The 16,741-nt window shown below is 46.1% G+C and overlaps 1 protein-coding gene across 2 annotated transcripts in view; it reads right to left on the bottom strand.

The window, feature by feature from the left end:
- Positions 1-16,741, bottom strand: part of MEGF6 (multiple EGF like domains 6) — a 252,506-nt gene that overhangs the window by 17,579 nt on the left and 218,186 nt on the right. For both annotated transcript variants that reach the window (XM_069948606.1, XM_069948607.1), the window contains 12 exons: positions 16,284-16,439; positions 15,509-15,640; positions 8,648-8,776; positions 8,441-8,569; positions 6,962-7,096; positions 6,500-6,634; positions 3,647-3,772; positions 2,646-2,774; positions 2,308-2,436; positions 1,796-1,927; positions 605-733; positions 296-424 (listed from right to left, as the gene is read on the bottom strand). In XM_069948606.1, coding sequence (XP_069804707.1) covers positions 296-424; positions 605-733; positions 1,796-1,927; positions 2,308-2,436; positions 2,646-2,774; positions 3,647-3,772; positions 6,500-6,634; positions 6,962-7,096; positions 8,441-8,569; positions 8,648-8,776; positions 15,509-15,640; positions 16,284-16,439 — 1,590 coding nt within the window. The remainder of the gene's footprint in view (positions 1-295; positions 425-604; positions 734-1,795; positions 1,928-2,307; positions 2,437-2,645; positions 2,775-3,646; positions 3,773-6,499; positions 6,635-6,961; positions 7,097-8,440; positions 8,570-8,647; positions 8,777-15,508; positions 15,641-16,283; positions 16,440-16,741) is intronic.

The following is a 16,741-nucleotide window of genomic DNA, read 5'->3' as shown; positions in this document are numbered from 1 at the left end:
CGGGTGTATCTAAGCCGGTAGAGGTGATAACAGTAAAGCGGGTGTATCTGAGCCGATACAGGTGATAACAATAAAGCAGGTGTATCTAAGCCGGTAGAGGTGATAACAGTAAAGTGGGTGTATCTGAGCAGGTAGAGGTGATAACAGTAAAGGAGGTGTATCTGAGCAGATATAGGTGATAACAGTAAAGCGGGTGTATCTAAGCCGGTAGAGGTGATAACAGTAAAGCAGGTGTATCTAAGCCGGTACAGGTGATAACAGTAAAGTGGTTGTATCTGCAGGTCACATAACTTACTCTGGTTGCATGTAGATCCCACCCAACCATCTTGGCAGGTGCAGGAGCCAGTGATGTGGTTGCAGCTGGCACCATTGGCGCACTGGCAGCTGTTGGCACAATCGGTCCCATAGAATCCTTCTGGACAGGCTGTAAGAAGGTCACAGACATGTGAACGGACGTCTCCAGTTATACAGTATGTAACATACACATCCAAGACAAGAGGAGTCTGGAATCTGAATCAAGTCTTTCCTCCATGTGATCTGTCGTCCTGCTGGAGATCTATCCAGAGACCCCCATATCTGATCATACAAGCATGGCTGTACTCACCAATCTCACAGTAGGTCCCTCTCCAGCCGGGGGTACAGGTACAGGCTCCGCTCACATGGTCGCAGAGGGCGCCGTTCTCACACTGACACTGGTGGCGGCAGTCTGATCCATACCAGCCCGCCGGGCACTCTGGGGGAGTAAGGAGACAGTCAGGATGATGTAATGTGACCGGAGGCATCTATAACATGAGTAGCCAGAGCGGCAGGATCTATTGGGGCAGCATAGACGTTGGAGGAGGGCTTTATATTTCCTTTTTTTATTATAACTGACTTAGAAATGATTTGGGGGGATAGAAAAGAATGAGAAGGGTTGTAGTAATTTGGAAAAAAAAAAGGATGGAATATAAGTGCCAGGACAAGTGTGGGGTCTGGGTAAAACTGCCTTACAGTGTCCAGACAATAAAGCCATACAATGCAGGGGGACTCCGCCATATAGTGTCATACAAGCCCATCATATAATGCCTAGGGGAGTCTGCCATACAGGGCCCAGGGAGACTCCGCCATATAGTGTCATACAAGCCCATCATATAATGCCCAGGGGAGTCTGCCATACAGGGCCCAGGGGGACTTTACCATGCAGGGCCATACAAGCCCATCATATAATGCCCAGGGTGCTCCGCCGTACAGTGCCATATAATGACATAATGTCCAGGTGACTCGGTCATATTGTGCCTATAGTGTCTTGGTGTTGTGGTTTAAATAATGTGGCATCTAGGCCATCACTCTCATCCACAGTGATGACATGACTGAACCAGCATAGTGTGGGAAGCAGATATTAAGGTAAAGCCCAGGAGCCCTATTTTACCCATTAACACCAATCCATGGCACCTGACCCACCAATGATTTGGCAGAACAGTGCCAGAAGGCTGCGCCAGTGCAGAAAGAGGAAGCTGTGTAATTATAAGCTATGATAGGCTCCGCCCCTGAGGATCCTTGGCTGTCAGTAGAGGCCAGGCATGGAGCAGATGATAATAGGACTGGTAAGAACGGCCACTGCTATGATGCTAGGGGTCTAGGTTATCATATCTTCATAACATACTGAGCACTGGTATGACTGGCACTATAAGGGAACTGATCTTGCTTGGTACAATGGTTTTCCCGAGCCAAGGTCAGTTTGGGAAATAAACAGAGCTTTGTCAGTGTTTGCTGGGACTTGTGGTGTTGATGAGCGCGTCAAAGGCCATGAACTTACTCTGATCACATTGCCTTCCAGTGTATCCGGATTCACAGGCGCATTCCCCCGTCACAGCGTTACAGCCCCAGTAACTGTTGCTGCAGTTACAGCTGTGGACACAGTCAGCTCCCCAGTACCCGCTGTCACAGGCTGTAAAACAAGAAACGTTATATAAAGATCAGAACCGGTGAGATTCATAATATATAAGGGTGCTAGGCTATTGGATGCTGGGCTGTTGGATGCTGGGCTGTTGGATGCTGGGCTGTTGGATGCTGGGCTGTTGGATGCTGGGCTGTTGGATGCTGGGCTGTTGGATAATGGGCTGTTGGATAATGGGCTGTTGGATAATGGGCTGTTGGATAATGGGCTGTTGGATAATGGGCTGTTGGATAATGGGCTGTTGGATAATGGGCTGTTGGATGCTGGGCTGTTGGATAATGGGCTGTTGGATAATGGGCTGTTGGATAATGGGCTGTTGGATGCTGGGCTGTTGGATGCTGGGCTATTGGAATAGTGTGGCACATATTTACCTCTCCTGCAGTTGTGTCCTGTGAATCCAGGAGGGCAGGTACATCTGCCGGTTAGAGGATCACATTGGCCGTCATCCTGGCAAAGGCACCGTGACTGGCAGCCGTGACCAAACCAGCCGAAGGGGCATCCTACAGATAGATAGACAGTCAACAGGCCACCAAATCGTCAGTGTAGATTTCCCTTACATTACATTCCCTTTGGCTATTCCAAAACAACAACTCCCATCATGCCCAGATAGCTTTTGGTTGTCTTGGCATGGGAGAGTTGTAGTTTTGTAACAGCTGGAGAGCCACAGGGTGGGAGTCACTGATACTAAGTGATACTAGATGTCACTTACGGTCCCGGCAGTGGTCCCCGGTGTAGCCCGGCTCACACACACACTTCCCTGTGGCGGGGTCACAGCTGCCGTTGTCGCACAGAGCGCAGGTCTCTCGACAGCCGTCCCCCCAGCGTCCTATGGGGCAGTCTGCAACAGATGCACAAGAATGGGAAGAATTTACAAGCCCAGACCTCAAGGCCGCTTGTTAATTCCTCAGCTCCAAAACGTGGCTTGTAAATCCTGAACAAAGGGGCAAATTTACTACTACTCCTGTTGACTGCGCGCTGTAGGGCTGTAGTGACCTCAGAGGCCCAGAATACCAGGGGGGAATTATGCAATACCCACCCAAGCTGGAACCATGACTACCATCAGGGGTCAGGTTTTTTTACACAGATATGTAAATTACTTCAATTTAAAAATCTCCAATCGTCCAGTACTTATCAGCTGCTGTAGGTCCTACAGGAAGTGGTGTATTCTCTCCAGTGTGACACAGTGCTCTCTGCTGCCTCTTCTGTCCATGTCAGGAACTGTCCAGAGCAGGAGAGGTTTTCTATAGGGATTTGCTGCTGCTCTGGACAGTTCCTGACATGGACAGAGGTGGCAGCAGAGAGCTGGAGAGTCAGACTGGAAAGAATACACCACTTCCTGCTGGGCATACAGCAGCTGATAAGTACTGGAAGGCTGGAGATTTTTAAATAGAAGAAAATTACAAATCTATATAACGTTCTGAAACCAGTTGATTTGAAAGTAGATACGATTTGTCAGGAGCGCAGATGGCTAACCTGCCTGCTAATGGTGTTTAAAAGCAAAAAGTAAAAAATGCAAAATAGTTGGTGAAGATATATCTCAATTTACATTAAATTTATAAACCAGCCCCATCACAAACCACATTGCCATCTTATGGTGCAGTGGGAACTCTGGGCCCCAGGATCCCTGGATGACTGACACCCTGGTCCCTGACTATGTCCCTGACTGTTCCCCAGTAATATACAGCAATATACAGAGTGCCTCCTGGTTACCTTTGGAGCAGTCAGTGCCAGTTTTACCCGCTGGGCAGATGCAGGTTCCATCTACATGGTTGCACGGAGCGCCCCCACATGTGCAGGACTCTGAACAGCTCAGCCCGTACGTCCCTGCAGGGCATTCTGGGTGCAAGACAAAAAATAACAGAAACACAATATAACAAGATACTTATTACACAGAGCAGACAATGTACATAGAGAAGCCCTGGTGGTGCCGCAACGTCTCAGAGAACAGAAGGCCCAATCCATGAGCAGGAACCCCCACCCCCCTCCCTGACAATAAGCTGATCACATTATATTCTCTACCGCAGGGGTAGGGAAGCTCGACTCTCCAGCTGTGGCAAAACTACAACTCTCATCATGCCTGGATAGCCAAAGCTTTAGCATGATAGGAGTTGTAGGTTTACAACAGCTGGAGACCAACAGTTCCCTACCCTTGCTTTACCAGGACCCTCAGCGACCAGCTGTAACCTGTGAGGAACCATGCAGCAGCTCCCCCCAGAGGAGAAATGAGGTATTACACAGTGTGCAATAAAATCCATGAGCTATGTGTGATACAGGACGGTGGGATTACTATATGGCCAAGAGTTCAGGTTTCTGAACAGAGACCCCACCTGCCCCTTTTTTTATTAACTGTATTAGACTGGGTGGGTTTTCTAAAGTGGACAATCCCTTTAAAGGGGTACTCTAGCAAAAACTATTTAAGGACGGGGCCACTTTTCGTTTTTGCGTTTTCGTTTTTTTCCTCCTTGTGCTTAAAAGGTCATAGCACTTGCATTTTTCCACCTAGAAACCCACATGAGCCCTTATTTTTTGCGTCACTAATTGTACTTCGCAATAACAGGCTGAATTTTTCCATAAAGTACACTGCGAAACTAGAAAAAAATTCAAAGTGTAGTGAAATTGAAAAAATAAATCGCATTCCTTTTATTTGGGGGGATTGTGTTTTTACGCCATTCGCACTGGGGTAAAACTGACTTGTTATATATGTTCCTCAAGTCGTTACAATTACGACGATATGTAACATGTATAACTTTTCTTTTATCTGATGGCCTGTAAAAAATTCAAACCATTGTTAACAAATATACGTTCCTTAAAATCGCTCCATTCCCAGGCTTATAGCGCTTTTATCCTTTGGTCTATGGGGCTGTGTCAGGTGTCACTTTTTGCGCCATGATGTGTTCTTTCTATCGGTACCTTGATTGCGCATATACGACTTTTTGATCACTTTTTATTACATTTTTTCCTGATTTGATGCAACCAAAAATGCGCAATTTTGCACTTTGGGATTTTTTGCGCTGACGTCGTTTACCGTGCGAGATCAGGAATGTGATTAATTAATAGTTCGGGCGATTACGCACGCGGCGATAGCAAACATGTTTATTTATTTATTTATTTATTTACTTTTATTTAAAACCTGGGAAAAGGGGGGTGATTCTGACTTTTATTAGGGGAGGCGGCTTTTTACTAATAATTATTTTTTTTATTTTTTTTTACACATATACTAGAAGCCCCCCTGGGCTTAGGGTTATTTCCCCCCCGGGGTTAGGGTTATTCCCCCCCTGGGGTTAGGGTTATTTCCCCCCCGGGGTTAGGGTTATTCCCCCCCTGGGGTTAGGGTTATTCCCCCCCTGGGGTTAGGGTTATTCCCCCCCTGGGGTTAGGGTTATTCCCCCCCTGGGGTTAGGGTTATTCCCCCCCTGGGGTTAGGGGTATTCCCCCCCTGGGGTTAGGGGTATTCCCCCGGGGTTAGGGGTATTCCCCCCTGGGGTTAGGGGTATTCCCCTCTGGGGTTAGGGGTATTCCCCCCCTGGGGTTAGGGTTATTCCCCCCTGGGGTTAGGGTTATTCCCCCATGGGGGACTTCTAGTATATACACTTTGATCTCTCATTGCAGGTTAATAGAGGGGTCGCCGCATGGCCCTGCTCTGAACACCTCTTACGGGCGCATGATGTACGGGTACATCATGCGTCCTTAAGAGGTTAAACTCTACTGGTTTCAGAAAGTTTTAAAGATTTTTAATTCACTTCTATTAAAAAATCTCCAGTCTACCAGTACTTATCAGCTGCTGTATGCTCTACAGGAAGTGGTGTATTCTCTCCAGTCTGACACAGTGCTCTCTGCTGCCACCTCTGTCCATGTCAGGAACGGTCCAGAGCAGCAGCAAATCCCCATAGAAACCTCTCCTGCTCTGGACAGTTCCTGACATGGACAGAGGTGGCAGCAGAGAGCACTGTGTCAGACAGGAGAGGATAAACCACTTCCTGCAGGACATACAGCAGCTGATAAGTACTCCAAGACTGGAGATTTTTAAATAGAAGTCATTTACAATATTTGTATAACTTTCTGAAACCTTTTGATTTGAAAGAAAAATATTTTCGCCTGAGTACCCCTTTAACCCAGCCCCAGGGCAAAATCAATCCCCTAAGCAAATGGCACAGTCGGGGCCCACTGGCTGCAGCTATAAAGATTCAGCCGGATAGTCCGTGTTACATGATGGATGGAGTCTGGGTCCAGATCAATGTAAACACGGCACTAAAGCATCTTAATTGGAATTTCATTACTGAGGCCGGAGCCCAATCGATGCTCCCGGATGGGCCGTAACCGGGGAGAATCTGCTGGAAACTTTTTTTATGTTTGTATCTTTTGTGTTTTATATATCATTATACTTAGTGAGACCCGCTGCAATCCCGACATACAGCTGGGGGGGGGCATGGTAGCGCCTCTCCTCAACAGTCTATGGGTGGGATGGGCCGGGGAGTGGAGCGCAGATGGTGCACATAGCAGATTAGTACATGTGAACAAGACCCAATGCTGCCCGGACCACTCCCTTCCGTTGTCCTGTGTTACCTTGGTCGCAGTTCTCTCCGTGGTATCCCAGAGGACATTGCTTCAGACACTTCCCGTTTGTGTGGTCACATGACACGCCTTGCTGGCAGCTGCATTTACTTTTGCAGCCAACTCCATAAAATCCTGAGTCACATTCTATAAAAGCAAAGAAGCCGTTCAGTAATAATCTTAGTCTTATACCGTCCATAAAAGCGCTATATAGGCACATGATGAACTAAATTTATTTCCAATTATAAACTAATTTAAATGAAAGGGGTTATCCAGGATAAGAGAAACACAACTGCATTTTTTCAAACACAGCGCCACCCCTGTCCTCAGGTGTGGTATTACAACTTAGCTCCATTCACTTCAATGGAACCAAGCTGCAATACCGCTCATAACCTGAGGACAGGGATGGCACTGTTTCTGAAAGAAAGTGAAAATGTTTTCTACTCTTAGATGTATTGATTCTTTGATACGTACGGTTTTCGCAGGCCGCTCCCTGGTAGCCGGGCTTGCAGTTGCACATGCCGTCCCTTTTACCACACTCCAGCGTATTGCTCTGGACACAGGCGCACTCCTTTGAACAGCCGGGGCCATACGTCCACTTTGGGCATGCTAAACATAGGAATAAAGTGAAAAAATAATTAAAAGATCAGGTTGTCGATATTCTCCCGATATATTTTCCAGAAATTCTCCATTCTACACCCCCTCCAGTTAAAGGGAATCTGTCACTAGGTTTATTCCGCCTTAAATGAGGGCAGCATAAACTAGTGTACTTACATAAGTCTGTTCATCCGTTCTACTAATATGCAGGAGAATAGGATTCTTGCCACACCCCTCCTCCCGCCCTCCAGCTGCTGATTGACAGGTGACCGCCTATACACAGCATGGATAGATAACTGCCAATCAGCAGCTGGTGGGCGGAGTTTTCTGCTTCTCATGAATATCCAGGACTACTGAGCTCACGCACATAATGGAGAGGACTACTTATTGCCCATGCTATTCAGGAGGAGATCTCTGTACCAGCTGTACAGAACAATGTAAGTGATCCATCATTCTGCTCAGCTTCTCTGTCACTAGTTAATGCTTTAGATAGGACACCATAAACCTACTGACTCACTTTAAGCTCCACCCCCTTCAGGTATCCCTGCTGAATTATGGAGACAACCTCACTGCATGTTTGTACTTTTTTAATCATTTTTAATTACCCGATCGACAAATGGTGCGGATTTGCTTTGTGTTTCTATCTTTTCATCTCAATTATGTTTAGGTTTTATGTCCCTTTAAATAGGTTATGCAGAATTAGAAAAACATGGCCGTTCTTTTCTAGAAACAGCACCGCTCCTGTGCTCAGGTTGTGTGTGTGTGTGGGGGGGGGGGGGGAGTTTGAAGCTCAGTCTTTTGAAGTGAATGGAGCAGAGTTGTAATACCGCACAAAACCTGAGAACAGGGTGGTGCTGTTTTTGGAACAAAGCAGATGCTTTTCCAGTCCAGAAGTAGAAGGGCCAGAACTATACTCAAAATAGTGAATCCTACCAATTCAATGAGATCCTCCACGCTGGCCATACACATAATTATGCAGCTTGTTCATTCACCTGATGACTACATAGGGTGGGGTTTCAAACTCAGTTCCATTGAGGTAAATGGAGCTTAATTGCAAACCGCACCTGAACTGGAGACAAGAGTTGTGGGAAAAGTGGCCATGTTTTTGTAGTGCTGGATAACCGCTTTAACTTCTAGCTAACCAAAGGATCAGGCAGCCAAAACCCATCATGTCTGGTTCTTCTCTTCTCTGATATCGGGGGAGGTCAGGAGGCCGCCATGCACAAGAGATGATCAGCTGGTTCCTGTTTTCAGCATCTTATAGGTGATGACACATTACAGGCTTTCCTATAGAACCCCCCCAGACTTCAGTATGACCCCCAGTGTCAACCCACATGCAGTATGCAGGTAGCTCACCTAGGTGGCAGTAGCGCCCATAGAGGCCGGCCTCGCACAGACAGGCTCCGTGGATCTTGTGGCATCGGCCCTTGTTGGCGCAGTTACACTTCTTCTTACAGTTTTTACCGTAATATCCCTTCGGACAACCTGCGAGAGAAGACGGATGAATACACAGACTCCTACGGCAATGGCGTCCATCCCGTTATTCCATCACCAGACCCTCACCATCCTCGCAGAACTCCCCGCTCACTCCCTGGGGGCAGCGGCACTGGCCGGTGATGGCGTCGCACGTTCCTCCGTTCTTACAGTTACATTTCTGGCTGCAGTTCAGACCGAACGTTCCTTCTGGACAAGCTGCGAAAGAGAAGAGGAATCGGTAAGTGACCTGCACAGCGTGAGCCACAATCTGTCCGCGAGCGAGGAAAGGATTAAAGGGGTATTCCACTCACACATAACTTCCGATATGTTGCTGCCCATGGTGAGACTAACAATTCCTTCCATACAGGTTATTACTAGAGATAAGCGAACCTGGAGCATGCTCGAGTTGATCCGAACCCGATCGTTTGGCATTTGATTAGCGGTGGCTGCTGAACTTGGATAAAGCCCTAAGGCTATGTGGAAATCATGGATATAGTCATTGGCTGTATCCATGTTTTCCAGACAACCTTAGAGCTTTATCCAAGTTCAGCAGCCCCAGCTAATCAAATACCGAACGTTCGGGTTCGGATCGACTCGAACCCGAACCCAGTTTGCTCATCTCTAGTTATTATCTATTCAGTCTCCTTCCCTCAGTTCTCAGCTGCTGCTTTCTGCTGAAGACACAAAAATCTGTGTGTGAGCTTTTCTCTTTGTCTCCCCCTCCTCCCCCCTCCCTTCTGAGACCACTGATGTAAACAAGTCCCTGGCAGGCTGTATCTGCAACTTTGTCGCTTCTTTGTAATGCTGGGAGGGTTATTCTGCGCTCAAGTTGCTGAAAAACTGACTGTGAAAAATCCTCCCAGCATTACAAAGAAGCTAAAATGTTGCAGATACAGCCAGCCAGGGACTTGTTTACATCAGCTGTCTCAGAAGGGAGGGGGGAGGAGGCGGCGACAGAGAAAAGCTCACACACAGATTCTTGTGTCTTCAGCAGAAAGCAGGGTCTCAGAACTGGGGGAAGGAGACGAATAGATAATAATAAGTATGGAAGGAATTGTTAGTCTCACCATGGGCAGCAAAAAAGTTATGTTTGAGTGGAATACCCTTAAAATTCATCACAGTCCAGTGTATACAGAAGCTGGCAGGTAGTCACCCTCATTATAAGGCGATAGTAATGGCACAGAGGCACCACTGACTATAGGGGGAGGTGTAGGGTTTGTCATTATTCGCACCCACAACACCCCATCAATGGAAGTTACTACAGATCTTTCCCCTTTGTGGTCCAGCTCGCCTGCAGAAACCACTCACGACTGCTGAAAAGTCCACTGATCATCAGAGCGGACATTACCATGTGCTGTACACGGAGAATGCTGGCAGCAATCGAAGCGAGCTAGGCGAGTATACGTTTTTTCCTACTTAGTTTAGCACTAGTATACAGAAGAGTTACTCCCTGGAATACCACTTTAAGGTCCAAAGGAAAAGGTTTTCTATGGGGATTTGCTGCTGCTCTGGACAGTTCCTGACATGGACAGTGGTGGCAGCAGAAAGCAGTGTGTCAGACTGGAGAGAATTCACCACTTCCTGCAGGACATACAGCAGCTGATAAGTACTGAAATACTGGAGATTTTTTTTAATTAGAAGTAAATTACAAATCTATATAACTTTCTGGCACCAGCTGATTCGAAAGAAAAACTTTTTGCTGAACTGCCCCTTTAAAAAACCTTTGAGGTCCATTTCTCTAGCTGTATTAAAGGGTTAATTGGCAGTAAACTGTGGATACTGTCTCAGGAGAATCCCAGGACCCCCCGACACTGCCGCTCATTCACCTCAGTATATACAGGGGCATGGAGCGCTGTATATACTATCGGCCTTGGTCACACCAGGCCTCAGGGATGTTAACACTTTAAATGTCATAATCTCCTTCACGCTAATCCGACCGTAAACTTGTTCCGTTAATTATTTAAAGTGGTGAGCGGCCTATAAACACGACTCCCAGGATCGGGGCCGTGAGCCAATGAAAGCAAAGGCTGTAAGATTTATGAGCCCGGCGCGATGAGAAAACAATGACATCCTTGTGAAAGGACGGCAATATATACATGAAAGGCATGGCGCGCGGAGACCATCAAATCACTGGTGATGTCATCGTCTACACAAGGGGGGAGGGGCTATACGGCTGACCTGGACTGATCCGGTGTCATATCCAGAGCTACACCTGTGAACACATTCAGCCTGTCACTATCCTGAGCTTCAGGAGCCCGGTCTTACACAGTCCACTACTCTTATCAGTCAGTCATTTCTGGCAACTTTGTCTTATATTTTTCCTCCCATCTTTTAAAGGGGAACCCTGACAAAAAAAATCATCTTTCAAATCAACTGCTGTCAGAAAGTTATATAGATTTCTAGTATAATTCTATTTAAAAAAAAAAAAAATCCCCAGTCTTCCAGTACTTATCAGCTGCTGTATGTCCTGTAGGAAGTGGTGTATTCTCTCCAGTCTTGCACAGTGCTATCTGCTGCCACCTCTGTCCATGTCAATAACTGTCCAGAGCAGGAGAAGTTTTCTATGGGGATCTATTGCTGCTCTGGACATTTCCTGACATGGACAGAGGTGGCAGCAGAGAGCACTGTGACAGACTGGATAGAATACACCACTTCCTGCAGGACATACAGCAGCTGATAAGTCCCGGAAGACTGGACATTTTTAAGTAGAAGTAAATTATAAAACTATACTATAAACTAATAACTAAACTACAAACTATATAACTTTGTGGCACCGGTTGATTTTAAGGAAAAACAATTTCACCGGAGTACCCCTTTAGGTACCATAACTTTTTTTAAATTTTCTATCGGCATCACAGTATGAGGCAGTGGCGAAAACAGAGGGGTGCAAAGGGGGCAGTCTCTCCCGGGCCTACTCAGGCAGGGGCCCACTGAGGTCTCAGATGCTTAATGCTATCTGCAAAAGCTATTTCTTTTGCAGACAGCCTTAGCACCTGTGTATTGGGCCCCTAACACGGCAACAGCACCTGGTAATAGCGGGCCCCCTGCTCATCAGGGGCCCACTCAGCCATCGGATGCAGTGCCCGGCCAGGGCTGGATCTTCTCCCTGTTCACTTCACTTCCTCCTTCACGCTGTTATATATATATATAACACAAAAAATGTATGCGGCACTCAGGAATAGAGGAGAGCAACTGTGTGCCAGCTAGCAAGCCAGGGGTCCACCAGGCTGTCCGGATATATCTTCAAAAAGACTGCGGCACTCCAATGATATTTATAAACTGTGCAAAAATGTATTCACATCCCAAATGCAAAAGCAGCAACGTTTCTGACCGGAACTGCTCGAAATAGCTTGAAAAAAAGACCACAGTTCGAGTCAGAAACGTTGCTGCTTTTGTATTTGGGATGTGAATACATTTTTGCACAGTTTATAAATATCATTGGAGTGCCGCAGCCTTTTTGAAGATATATACGGCATTGACCTGCAGGAGCCATATATATATATACAGCTCTGCTGGAGGGCCTCAGTGTGACACCCTTGCTGTAGTCAGTATGATGGAGGTCACCCAGCTTTCTGGCATCCTGTAGTCAGTATGATTGAGGTCACCCAGCTTTCTGGCATCCTGTAGTCAGTATAATGGAGGTCACCCAGCTTTCTGGCATCCTGTAGTCAGTATGATTGAGGTCACCCAGCTTTCTGGCATCCTGTAGTCAGTATGATGGAGGTCACCCAACTTTCTGGCATCCTGTAGTCAGTATGACGGAGGTCACCCAGCTTTCTGGCATCCTGTAGTCAGTATGACGGAGGTCACCCAGCTTTCTGGCATCCTGTAGTCAGTATAATGGAGGTCACCCAGCTTTCTGGCATCCTGTAGTCAGTATGATGGAGGTCACCCAGCTTTCTGGCATCCTGTAGTCAGTATGATAGAGGTCACCCAGCTTTCTGGCATCCTGTAGTCAGTATGACAGAGGTCACCCAGCTTTCTGGCATCCTGTAGTCAGTATGATGGAGGTCACCCAGCTTTCTGGCATCCTGTAGTCAGTATAATGGAGGTCACCCAGCTTTCCCAGCATCTTATACTAAGTATAATGGAGGTCACCCAGCTTTGCAGCATCTTGTACTCAGTACGATGATTAAGAACAAAAAACATAGTTGCTTTCTTCTAAAACAGTGCCACCCTGCTCTTAGGTTGTGTGTGGTATTACAACTTGGCTCCATTCACTTCAGTCGAATACCACACACAAACTGAGGACAAGAGGGGTGCTGTCTGTGGAAGAAGGCAGCTATGTTTTTCTACTCTTAAGCACTTTTCATTTTTTTGTGGTTCTATATGTGACATGTACAGAAGCCTCTTACACTGCTCTTTATCCTTATCCACTATGAGTAATGTAGAAGAATATTCCCTTTATTATTCAGAAAGCCTTGTCACCTGCTGGGTCATGTCGGTTGGGGGCCCACTCAGACTCACTCGCCCCCCCTAGGCTGAACCCCTAGCTACGCCCCTGGTATGAGGTTTTTTTTTTTTACAGGACTTTTAGTTCTTCTAGGACAGGGGTGTCAAACTCAGGCCCTCCTACTGTTGCAAAACTACAATTCCCATCATGCCTGGTCAGCCAACAGCCTGGATTACTATAACTGTATCTGAGCGTATCTAAGCAGGACGCGTATCTAAGCAGGACCCTATATCTTCAGCCCTATGGGGAGACATCACTTTCCCTTATTCATATTATTATTTTTTTTAAAACAAAGGCAAATTCCAAGTAAACTCTCTTCACCTCCATAGATCCAGGCAGCGCTGAGCGGAGATCCAGGTCTCCGGAGTTTGGCAGAGAGGGAATTTACATTGAACAAGAACCAAAGGTCTTAAAATGTAACAACGATCTGCGGTTCACACGACGTCTTCCTGCTGCCGCTCCAAGGGCCTGAATATAATATCGCTATATAATATTTATAAACATGGAATAGCACCGAGACGCCAGGGTAATGGCCAATCAGAAGATGGCACCGGATTCACCCGACTCCAGGGCCAAACCAAAGCTGAAGACTGATCAGATCCAGATCTCCATCCACTAGAGACCTGGCTTCTCCGGGATGGAGTCTGCGGTGATGTGGCAACTTCTTACCGCAACGTTTCAGGAAACGCGTCAATCAATAACTTAGTATCACCAAGGGGTGGCGCTCCACTGGATGGTGATGTGTACCAGAGCCAGGCACTACAACCCAGGTAAGATCCAGGGGTTTGGGGGCACAAAGCTTTTTTGTATCTTATAAAGTTAGGCAGGGGACCGAGTGATATTAAAGGGGTACGCCACTCAAACATAACTTTTGATATGTTGCTGCCCATGGTAAGACTAACAATTCCTTCCACACTTGTTATTATCTATTCAGTCTCCTTCCCCCAGTTCTCAGCTGCTGCTTTCTGATGAAGACACAAAAATCTGTATGAGATTTTCTCCTCCTCCCTCCTGAGACGGCTGATGCAAACAAGTCCCTGGCAGCCTGTATCTGCAACCTTGTAATGCTGGGAGGATCAATGACAGTGAGTTTATTAGTTACTTGACCTCAGAATAACCCTCCCAGAATTACAAAGAAGCTACAATGTTGCAGATACAGCCAGTCAGTGACTTATTTACATCAGCTGTCTAAGAAGGGAGGGGGAGGAAGAGACAGAGAGAAAAGCTCAAACACAGATTTTTGTGTCTTCTGCAGAAAGCAGCAGCTAAAAATTGGGGTAAGGAGACTAAACAGATAATAACAAGTATGGAAGGAATTGTAAGTCTCACCATGGGCAGCAACATATCAGAAGTTATGTTTGCGTGGAATACCCCTTTAAGAAGAATGGAGACTTACAGGCAATGCTACTGGGGAAAAAGTATGCAAATTAGCTCTCCTCTAGATGGAAGAAAACTGCCTGTCAAAGATGACTGCCCTGCAAGTCAATGTCTGACCCAAAGAGCCTTGAATATTAGCCCCACCAGAACCTTCCCCGAAACAGAGACACCCCCTCCCCTTCCCGCCTCAGGGGGTCCCGGCCTGTACTTAGCATTAAACTGAAGAGAATTCTCTGACATAGCACAGGAAGAGATCCAGCTTGCTTATGGAAATCTACAGCCAATGCTTCATGGGAAAAAAAAATGTGCAAATGAGCTCTGCTCCTGGCAGCAAATGTCTCTCCATAAGGGGTGCAGGGGCTACAGTTGTGTTTATACATCTATGTCTAAATTCCTATATCCCAATGACAACACTTCCTGTCCTCTCCCAGGTCAGCTTTGCCATAGGGATATCATGTGGATTAGATTAGCAGTAAGAACGTGGACTGTGATGTGGATGATGGTCTGAATTCACGCACGCGCTACTAGAACCATGAGTTATTAAAGGGTTAGTTCAGCAAAAAAAAAATTCTTTCAAATCAACTGGTGCCAGAAAGTTATATAGATTTGTTATTTACTTCTATGAAAAAATCTCCAGTCTTCCAGTACTTTTCAGCTGCAGTATGTCCTGCAGGAAGTGGTGTATTCTTTCCAGTCTGACACAGTGCTCTCTGCTGCCACCTCTGTCCATGTCAGGAACTGTCCAGAGGAGGAGAGGTTTTCTGGTTCAATGTTTTTATTAGTTTTTTTTAAGAACATATTACAAAAGAGAAAATCTATAAGCACTGACTTTAGTGCCAACAGGAGAGGTTTTCTATGGGGATTTGCTGCTGCTCTGGACAGTTCCTGACATGGACAGAGGTGGCAGCAGAGAGCACTGTGTCAGACTGGAAAGAATATACCACTTTCTGCAGGACATACAGCAGCTGATAAGTACTGGAACACTGGATATTTTTTAAATAGAAGTAAATTAAAAATCTATATAACTTTCTGGCATCAGTTGATTTAAAAGAAAACATTTTTTTCTGAACTAACACTTTAACATGTTGTCAATTACTGATGAACGGCACTCGACTTACTCTGGTTGCAGATGAGTCCAGTCCACCCTGCGGCGCACATGCAGCCGTCCTCTTCCACGGTACAGGTGGCACCATTCTGGCAGTCATCACAGGTTATCATGCAGTCCGGGCCAAAAGAGCCATCAAAGCACACTGCGGGCGCCAAACAAAGCAAAACAGTTATATAACACCACATTGGCATCACTAGGCGGCATATGGCTCTCTATATACTCTCTTAAAGGGACAGTAACATCAGACATTACTTTATTTTCCCTGAATGTAGAAATACAGCATGTGCTGTGCATAGGAAACACAGGAATATAGTCCAAAAAGGAGCATCTCGCTTTACGGCCTACAGTGAACTATGTACATACATCATTTTCCTTAGTAGCGAGAAGAATAGTAACAAGTCTATGTTACCATCTCAGACACATACAGATGACTGTAGTCAGTTAACTTTCATAAAACTTTTTTGCCAATAAGTTTTCAATAATTTTTGCCGTTTTCTTCATGTTTTTCATGTGTTTTACGCCACCCATTTTGCTGTATTACTGACCCCCAGGATATATAGAATATTGTATTATGAGAACCATATGTACTAACAGGTCATGTATAGAGGGTTAGGTTACCGTTTAATGACACTGTAATCCCCCTATGAGACGGGACCCCTGGTACAAGCTGACTGGGGGATAATTCCAGTAATAACCAGTAAGTGGATATGCCTTCATGGGTCATTTCATGTAGGGGGGATATTAGTTTAATGCTGATGGATGTATAGCAGTATATGCCTGGTTACCGAATGACTCAGACAGCGTGTGTTCTCCTCGCAATTCCGCTTCTTCATCTTCATCATAATCGTCATCAAATATCTGAGAGAATTCATCCCGCAGTAAAGTCACTTGAGGAATGGACTTTTCACCTGGGAGCCGTCTGGGATCAGATTCCTGAAGGACTGGGAAGAGAGGAGGAGGTTAGGAAGAAGGCCATTCAGTAGATAACAGATGGAAGGGAGAAAGACTGCAGGGTCAGACTACACTGGGTTTGTTTGTAGTCTGTCACCATGGAGACACATAGGTCAGTTTAGGAGCTGATTACAAACAATGATAGAAAGAAACAATTGGTTGCAAAAGTGGGAACAGCCTTTAGGGCAGGCGAACCTTGGCTCTCCAGCTGTTGCAAAACTACAACTCCTATCATGCCAAAGCTTCAGCATGATGGGAATTGTAGTTTTGCAACAGCTGGAGGGCCGAAGGT

Source organism: Dendropsophus ebraccatus, chromosome 12, assembly GCF_027789765.1.
Source record: "Dendropsophus ebraccatus isolate aDenEbr1 chromosome 12, aDenEbr1.pat, whole genome shotgun sequence".
Classification (NCBI taxonomy): domain Eukaryota; kingdom Metazoa; phylum Chordata; class Amphibia; order Anura; family Hylidae; genus Dendropsophus; species Dendropsophus ebraccatus.
This window is presented reverse-complemented; position numbering and strand designations above follow the sequence as displayed.